An 8,896-nucleotide genomic window follows, 5' to 3' on the forward strand; every position below is an offset into this window, starting at 1 on the left:
TCAGGCCTGGCCCCTTCCCGGGGGCTTGGTGGCAACAGGCCACCTGCCGGGGCGAGCAGCAGGGGCTCGGGGGCTGGCACGTCGGGCACCCCCGTGGGCTTCGCTTTCCTCCCACTTCAGAGCCGCGGCCCCCCAGCTTGTCACCTGCCCCAGCGATGGCGTGGGAGCTGGCAAGGCTGAGGCAAGAGGTGTGACCCTGTCACACCCCAGCTGCTCTGCCTGGTGCTCCCCGAGGTTTTGGCTCTGGCAGGGAAGGGACCCGGGGCTGTGGCAGCCCGGGATGTGCCTGCAGCTGGCACTCGCACCCCTGTTCTCCCCTGCTGCCTTGGGGAACACATCTCCTCATCCTCACCGGCATGCTGCTCTCAGTCCGCCCCCTCTCACCCAGGATCTGGGTCCCCAGCTCAGCCTGAGACGCGCCCTGGCACTGGGACCACTGGCCACGGGCCAGTGGGGACAGCCGTGAGGACCATGCTTGGGACTGGGTACCAGCGGAGCCTTGTCCGTCTGGCCTGGATGTGCCTGTTCTCTGCAGTGCCGGTAAGGGATGAGCTGGGGCAGGCCCATGGGGCAGCAGGGTCAGCATGACCGGGCTCTGACCCATTGATAACGGGCTCGGTCTTGGCTTTGTCACATGTTCCCGCTCGTCTTGAGGGTGCTGGCACGCAGCAGTTCATCGGGGGGATGTGGGCAGCCAGCTCGGGTGCCGCGGTGCAGTGGGCAGGCCAGTAGGGGCTCCATGCCCTGGTGTGTGGTGGCCACTCAGAGGCTCTGACCCAGCTCTGGGCTTGCAGTATGGTGGGGCCAAGGTGCTGGAGAAGACCTTTGAGGAGTGGATGCGGTACCGTGATGAGTGCTTGAGGAGGATGGCGAGCGAGCCCTACCCGGCAGGTACTGGCTGTGCCCTGGCTAGGGATCAGATGTGGGGGCATGTGGAACCGGGTGACAGTGGAGGCTTGGGCTGGGTTTTATCCCTCCTCCAGCATCCTCTATGCTGGTCACCTATGGAGGGATGAGCCAGGGGACTGACAAGTGTCTCCACATCTCGGATGGGATGCCCAGGGCTGGGATGCCCCGGGGCGCCAAGGCTGGTGTGGGCTACCAGGGCTCTGTTCAGGGTGATGCCAACCTGCTCAGAGGTGCTGGCAGCAGGCTGGGATAGTGGGTATGGATATGGACATGCCACCAGTGTCTGACCATTGGCTTTACCCCCCCTTGGTGCCGTTGGAAGGGCTCTTCTGCAACCGGACATTTGACATGTATGCCTGCTGGCCCGACGGGAGCCCCGGCAGCGCCGTCAACGTCTCCTGCCCCTTCTACCTGCCCTGGTTTGAGAAAGGTGATGATGACCCTCTGCCACCCCAGAGCTGGAAGCCAGGGCTGAGCCATGCTGGGGTGGGGGAGACTCTTAGGGTTTCCCATCCTGCCCACTGCTGGGGGGGGAAAGACCCACGAGCAGACCTGGGGGTAAGGGGACACATAGGGTGGGGAGCAGAGCCAGCTTGTGCCCTGCTCACGCCTGCCCTGGAAGAGGGTCTTTGGGGCTGAGCAGAGTGTGACCCATCACCCCAGGAGAGGGGTTTGGGGGAGCCCGAGGGGAACATGCTGGTGCTTCGTGTCTGCAGTGAAACATGGGCTGGTGAGCCGCCGGTGTGGAGCCGACGGGCAGTGGGTGACGGTGAACGGCAGCCAGCCCTGGCGGGACTACTCGCAGTGCGAGGAGGAGATGGAGTCCACCACTGAGGAGGTGGGATGTCCCAGCTGCTGGGCAGGGATGGGCAGGGACAGACAGGGCCACCCCGGCCACGCAGGTGGGTGCTGCTCGCCCGGGCTCACCGACGTGGTGCTCGCCTGCAGGAGGGTGCCCACCAGCTGATGGTGAGCTTCAAGGTGCTCTACACCGTGGGCTACTCGCTGTCGCTCCTGACCCTTGTCTCTGCCCTGCTTGTCCTCACCATCTTCAGGTAGGAGAGCCGGTGGGGGACACAGTCCTGCCCCTCGTCCTTCCCAGACGGCGATGGCCGAGCGAAGGGGTGCCCCTACCACCCACCCAGCCCCCTGATGCCTTTGCTCTCGGCAGGAAGCTCCGCTGCACCAGGAACTACATCCACGCCAACCTCTTTGCCTCCTTCGGGCTGCGGGCGACCTCGGTGATGGTGAAGGACGCGCTGCTGGAGAAGCGCTGGGGCATGGAGGTGGTGCAGATGGCCGACTGGGAGGCTTTGCTGAGCCACGAGGCAAGTGCTGCCCCATGGGGGGGCCCTGTTCCATGCTGGGATGGAGTTGGGGTGGGGACCCTCACCCTGGGGAGGGGTGTGCCACCAGGTGCAGGTGCCCATGCAGCCCCAAGCACCCAGTAGGCAAGCTCTTTGGGTGCCCATGCACCTGGTGGGTGAGCTCTTGGGGTACCCGTGCATCCGGTGGGCAAGTTCTTGGGGTGCCTGTGCAGCACCGTGCACCTGATGGATGCAGTCTTGGGGTGCCTGTGCTGCCTGTGCACCCTCTGGGCAAACTCTGTGCAGCACCATACACCTGACGGACAAGCTCTTGGGGTGCACATGCACCCTCTGGGGGAGCTCTCGGGGTGCCTGTGCCCCCGTGGGCGTGCAGCCAGCCCCACGGCAGGTCTCCTCTCGCAGGCGGCGCTGGGCTGCCGGGCGGCGCAGGTGCTGATGCAGTACTGCATCCTGGCCAACCACTACTGGTTCCTGGTGGAAGCCGTCTACCTCTACAAGCTGCTGATCGGGGCCGTCTTCTCTGAGAAGAATTACTACAGGCTCTACCTCTACCTGGGCTGGGGTAGGGGCCACCTGGGTGCACGGTGGGGCTAGGGACAGTATGTGGTGTTGGTGAGCGCTGTGGCCTAAACCGGCCCCAGGAGGGAGCAGGGTGGAGGCTCTACTGTCCCTTAGTGTCCCCATGGTGTCCCCCGCCCCGGGGCCGGTTTCTCAGCTCAGGAGGGTGCTTGGTTTTACAGGGTTTGCTGTGTGACTTGCAGGGACCCCCGTGGTGTTCGTGGTGCCCTGGATGGCCGCCAAGTACCTGAAGGAGAACGTGGAGTGAGTGGGGAGGATTGGGGGGGTCCCGCTGGGATGCTCAGCCCCAGGCCGGGGTTCGGGCTTGGCTAGGAAGTGGGATGGAGACCGCTGTGGGTCCCTGACCCACCTCACTGGGCCTGGCACACTCTCAGCCTCATCCTGCCCCCCCTGGCACGGCATGATGGTGCTGCTCTCCGTGTCTCCCTGGACAGGTGCTGGGCGCTGAATGAGAATATGGCTTACTGGTGGATCATCCGCATCCCCATCCTGCTCGCCTCCCTGGTAGGGGGGCACCGGCCAGCCCCACACCTTTTTGGAGAACAGCAGCTCAGCCCCTGGCTCCCAGCCCCAGGGTGGGGGGCAGTGACCCCCAGGGCAGCTCCCAGCAGAGCCCAGGAGGGAGGTGTTGGCCTCCAAGGCATCGTCGTGCTGAATGCACATGGGTTGCTTCGGGTTTTTTTGCACCAGCTTGCTGACCCCCAGGCTCTGGGGGTCTGTGCTAAGCCCCAGAGAAGAGGGCTAGGAGTGGCCCTGCTGCTTCCTAGCAGGGATTTTGGGATGGCAGGAGGGGAGGAAGGAGAGCTCTGGGGACCCAGCACCGTTGGGCTATAACAGCTTTTGCAGTACAGGGGGGCGTCATCTCCTGCGGGCCCCGAGGGCGCGTTATGATGGTCGGGGTGGGCTGCGAGGGGTGGGGGGTGCTGGTCTATGTGTGCCCCTGCACTGTCTCCTCCCCCCCCAGATCAACCTGCTGATCTTCATGCGGATCCTCAAGGTGATCCTGGCCAAGCTCCGTGCTAACCAGAAGGGCTACGCAGACTACAAGCTGCGGTGAGCCGGGAGGGAGGGAAGGGGCAGCCAGTCATGGGTCCTCCCTGGTCCTGGGGCTACACCACCTCCACCTCGCTCCTCCATCCTACACATCATTCAACAACCACCCTGAGACTCACTAAGAGCCCATCCTGTGCCCCAGCCCTTTAGTACTCGCTGCTGGAGGGGTCTCCTTCTGCTCTTTCAGGCTGGCCAAAGCCACGCTCACCCTCATCCCCCTCTTCGGGATCCACGAGGTCGTCTTCATCTTCGCCACCGACGAGCAAACCACGGGCGTCCTGCGCTACGTCAAGGTGTTCTTCACCCTCTTCCTCAACTCCTTCCAGGTGAGGTGGGATCGGGGCACATCCTTGCTCTACTCTAGGCACACCATGGAGCAAGAATTAGCGGGGGGTCCCTCTTCCAGTTCACTCTCCCCATGGTGCCTCAGCCCATGGCTGGGCTTGGGGAGGGGGATGCTGGCTCTCCTGGCCTTGTTGAGTGCATGGTGGTGCCCCCTGTGCTCTCGGAGAGTGGTGGCAGGGGGACCGCAGCCCGAAAAGCACCCAGAAGAGGCCTGGGGAGACCGAATCCATCCCAGCCCTGGGAGAGGGGGTGGCAGCGGGGGCTCACTCCCCTGCTCTCCCTCCAGGGCTTTCTGGTGGCCGTGCTCTACTGCTTCGCCAATAAGGAGGTACGTACCCACCACAGCTTCTCCTGCCCGGTGCTGGGGCTCGGCCCTGCCTCGCCCGGTGGCTTTGTCATCCCCACCCTTGCCTGCTCGGCCTGTGGGGAGGGCACGGCCAGGGAAGAGCCGCCGCTCTCTCCTCGGCCACGGCAGGTGAAGTCAGAGATGAAGAAGAAGTGGCAGCTCTGGAGGCTTGACCACCCGGCGCTCTGCTGCGCCCAGTGATGCGGCAACCGGTCCCGCAGAGCCAGGGGCGAGGGGCTGCTGGCCATGACGGGCACGGGGGCCTGGGGAAGCCGTGCTGCAGCAGCACCCACCCAGCATGGCTGGACCGGGAGCCGTGTCTCAGCTGCGCCACACCTGAGAGCGCTGGAGGGGACGTCCCCCCGCTGCGGTCCGAGGGGGAGGCAGCACCCTGGGCTCTTACCAGACATCGCTGCCCCCTCAGCAGAGCCTCACCTCGCCTGGGCTTGGTGAGCCGCCCGGGGAGATGTGCCTGCTGCTTTCTGCCGCCACCTGAACACCCTCAGCTGCCTCTGTTGGCAGCCACCAGCCGCGCTCACGGAAAACCTCCTTCCCATCCACCCAACCTGGGCATCCGCAGGAGGGGACCACGGCAGCTGGAGAGGGAGCCTGGCCATCGGCAGAGGGCGAGCAGCGGGGAAGGAAGGGAGACGCTGCTCAGCCCAGCACTGCTGCACCGATCTGCTGCCACCCTGCTCTCCTCACCCTAAGCAAGGACCATCTCACCAACACCCCGAGAGCTCCCAGACGTCCAGCTCAGGGTCATCCTGCAAAGCTTTTCATAGCGAGGTGCTCCTTCGGCACCTTCTCACCCCCTCATCGCTGATGCGGAACGTGGCATCAGCCCCTGCCTGCCTCCTTGCTGCTCCCAGCTGTGCAAGATGCAGCAGTTCCTCCTCTGAGCTCCTCCTGCAGCAGAGCCCCCCCGAGCCCCCCTTTGCAGCGAGCACGGCCAAGGCAGCAGCAGGCACACATGTAGATTCCCGCAGCGCTCAAGCCCTTTGTTGTATTTCCACTGTGCGTTAAGGGCCGCGCTGCTTCTCCTTTGGTGGCAGGGGAAAATCACTCGGGAGAGCGAAGGACGCGAGAGCATCAGCTCGCTGGGAGCTGAGCCTGACCTCAGCCCAGCATCCAGCCCGGCCACCTCCCCCTTTGCAGCAGGGAGAGCTGCGAAGGAGCCACGCTCAGCTCAGGAACTGTTTTGCTGGCAAAAGGCTGGGCATTTCTGGGCCCAGCTGTGCAACAGCTGGAGTTCGAGATGTTCACTTTGCGGTAGGGTGCCAAAGCGGCCGCTGCACCCCCTTGCCAGGCAGCCTGAACCCCAGGAGCACCCACACCCCTGCGAGCGAAGCATCCGTGGGGTTTGAGCAGTGCTGTTCATGTGTGGCTGCGTGCGTCTGGCTCCTGGCTCCCTCCCTGCGACTGGCCCCGGGGCTCTCCGGTAAGAGCTGAGAGCAGCAGCAGATGCCACCACCACCCCCCCAGTCCCCCTGCTCTTCCCTTCAGTAACTGGACAGACACACCGCCGCGTCTGTCCTTCCTCCTGCGCAATGCTTCAGCTTGCAAAAAAGGCCCCTCCAGCCCGAGTGGGAGAGCAGTTCTTAACTCTCCACTCCGTGCAAGCGGACACAGGTAGTTCTCCATCTCCAGCCCCCTTCGCTGCCAGGCTGGGGGAGAGCCTCCTGCAGGCACAAGATCTCAAGGAGGTGCTGCCTTGAGCTCAGAAAGGGAAGAGGCTGCAGCTGGGTGGAAGGCTGGGGTGGTGCGGGAGTTTTCCTGGATCGATGTAACCCCTGTGAGACCACTTTGCACATTAACTCTCTTTTCAGATGTAAATAAACGTTTATTTTTCAGCAAGCGGAGCGTGCTGCTTCTGTCTGCTCTGAGGGAGAGAAGCAGCTCTCAGGCTGCACGCACGAGGGTACGGAGTTGCACTCGAGCACAGGCCCGCCCAGTTACAGGGGTGTTAAACAGGTACCCAGACCCCTGGCTCAACATAGCACTGTGTTCCCCTCCCTAGGATTACAGAGAGGAAGGTAGCAAAATAAAACACCCAACATGGTGATAAATAATACAAACAGCAACCCCAATCACACACCAGCTCCCATATTGACACAGCCATCAACGCACAGACCAAGAAGGCAGGAAGCTTCTCCAGGACAGGAGGGGGATTGCTGTCTGGATTCCCCTCTGCTCTTTGCTGGCAGCCTAGCACCAGGGAGGGTGCATGCTATGAGAGGCCACCATGCCTTGGGAGGAGAAAGCTGGCCCTCTGCTCCAGCCCTGAGCTAGTCTCCCTGATGAGCACAGGCCCCTGTGCTTCTAGGTACTCTCTGAAGCGCTCCTGTGTGCGAGGTGGAGCTGGGAAGAGACAAGTAACAGTTCTCCACACCCAGGACCTTGAATGGGAGCATGGCAGGGGGCTGTTTCCAGTTCTCTCGTGGCAGTCTCAGAAGTGCACAGGGGGACAGAAAGCCCTGGCTGCACTGGCCCACAGCTGGGCTGCTGGAGGACACAACAGGACTGAGGGAGGGCAGGGATCAGAGTGACTCTGCTCCATGCCCACAGTCCAAACCAAGCCAGCTTTGTGTTGAGATACACCAAGAGCTTTAGTTTTGACCAGAAAGAGATGCTCATGCTGCCCTATTTAAAACTCTTTTGATAGCTGCTGAATTGTGTCCCCTCACGTGCCCAGTGACAGATCAGAGGTTGGCTGAAGGTTTACCAGAGCACAGTCACACCCACAGCTCACTGCCAGAGCTGGGCACAAGATCAGTACTTCATCCTGAGAGCAAAATCCCAGCACCTAACTCAACAAGGCCTAAACTCGTTTCTAAATTACTGCAGAGACATGTTTTTGTCATGCAGCAAGGACCTTTGGAGAGCAATGCCCAGGCAGATGGGAAAGAGCTGAACCCCAAGAGGAGCACAGACTTTGTTACTCATGTATGCTCTTCCTCCGCAGTCCTGGCTCTGCCTGACCCCACGAGTTCCCACAGCACCTGCCCAACTAGTGCTGCAAGGGTGTTTCTTCCCCCAGGAGCCAGGCAGGGTGGGGAAGGTGGGGGTAAGGTAGCCCCACAGCCCTCAGCCTTTGACCACCTGGGAGAGAGAGTAGGAAAGCACTGCATGCATTCCCCATTGTCCTGAAATAAATCAGTGAGGTTATGTATGATTTTACAACCCAGCTCCCTCCAGAGAAATCCACATACCAGAACCAGGTTTTCAGTTTTTATTAGTTTATCCAAGTCAGTAAATAGGATTTTATTCAGCCAGCTTGCCTCAGGGTAGCACCAGACAGCCCACTGCCTGCACAGCCACCCTTTCAGCAATGAAGGTCATTTAAAGTCCTCTCTTTAAGGGATTGCCTCCCCAAGGAAACACTATTCTATAAAACCCTCTGCCTGATATGCCCCTTAGGTTACTCTAGCAGCCCTTTAGGCCTTTACATCTGGCCTCCTGAAGCACCTTTCCTGTGGGAATCTCCTTTTCCTTCACACATACACTGCTGCATCTCTCAGCTACCCCTTCTCCCAGGCCCCCAAACATTACAATGGACTGGAGGCACCATCTTACCCTCTTCAAAGACCCTTTTCTTCCATCCCACATCCTAGGAAAACCAGCCCCAAGTGTATGTAGCCTCTCCTTCCACCCACTCACTTTCCTGCCTACTCAGCTCTGAAGGGAATGTTGAGCCAGGGCTTCCCTTGCTCTCCACCTGCTCCTACGCCCTTTCACTGGGGTTGTGGGGTGGGTTTTTTTTTTCTTCTGTGAAAACTGTTCCCCTTTCCCCACAGACATCTTGCTTTAAATTCAAATCTGGGCTTCCAAGGGACACAGCCCTGACAACTGTGCACTAGTGCAGCCCGAGACACTGCCAAGGCCGGGCAGAGGGCAGCGCAAAGGGCCTTGGCACTCCCTCCCATTCCTCCAGCAGCAGGGAATGACAAAGCCCAAAATACTCTTCCCAGACCAGCTGCAATACTCCGAGAAGCTTTCAGGGATGCTGGCTTAGAATTGGCTCCACCCTATCACAACTAATTCTTCAGGGTGAGCTCTCCAGCAGCCTTGTCCCACTGCCTGCTGCGCAGCTAGCGCCAGCCGCCCATGTGCGTGCACCCACACCGTTTGCTACAGGTGAAGCAGCAGTGTGGCACGTGAAGGGTTAAACACGAGCAGAAAGCAGCACCCCACAGCTGAGCACACCTACAGGCTGCCAGCAGGGCAGGTTCACATCAGAGTGGGACATACCTGCCTCGGTGCCCCAAGACTGCCCCCAGAAGGACAGATACACAGTGGGACAGTCAAACTAGATGTCATCAAACGCAGACCTGCT

General features: G+C 61.2%; 1 protein-coding gene across 1 annotated transcript; it reads left to right on the forward strand.

Moving 5' to 3' along the window:
• The first annotated feature begins 468 nt into the window (after window positions 1–468).
• On the forward strand, window positions 469–4,761 carry LOC104346134 (glucagon receptor-like). The gene is made up of 13 exons (XM_086473102.1): window positions 469–540; window positions 795–891; window positions 1,232–1,339; window positions 1,626–1,747; window positions 1,858–1,964; window positions 2,081–2,237; window positions 2,640–2,799; window positions 2,999–3,059; window positions 3,251–3,320; window positions 3,781–3,869; window positions 4,057–4,195; window positions 4,501–4,542; window positions 4,690–4,761. The coding sequence occupies exons 1-13, from the start codon at window positions 472–474 to the stop codon at window positions 4,759–4,761; spliced, it is 1,293 nt and encodes a 430-aa protein (XP_086329228.1). The 5' UTR covers window positions 469–471.
• The last annotated feature ends 4,135 nt before the right edge of the window (window positions 4,762–8,896 follow it).

Source organism: Leptosomus discolor, chromosome 14 (genome assembly GCF_034619465.1).
Source record: "Leptosomus discolor isolate bLepDis1 chromosome 14, bLepDis1.hap2, whole genome shotgun sequence".
In the NCBI taxonomy this organism is placed as follows: domain Eukaryota; kingdom Metazoa; phylum Chordata; class Aves; order Leptosomiformes; family Leptosomidae; genus Leptosomus; species Leptosomus discolor.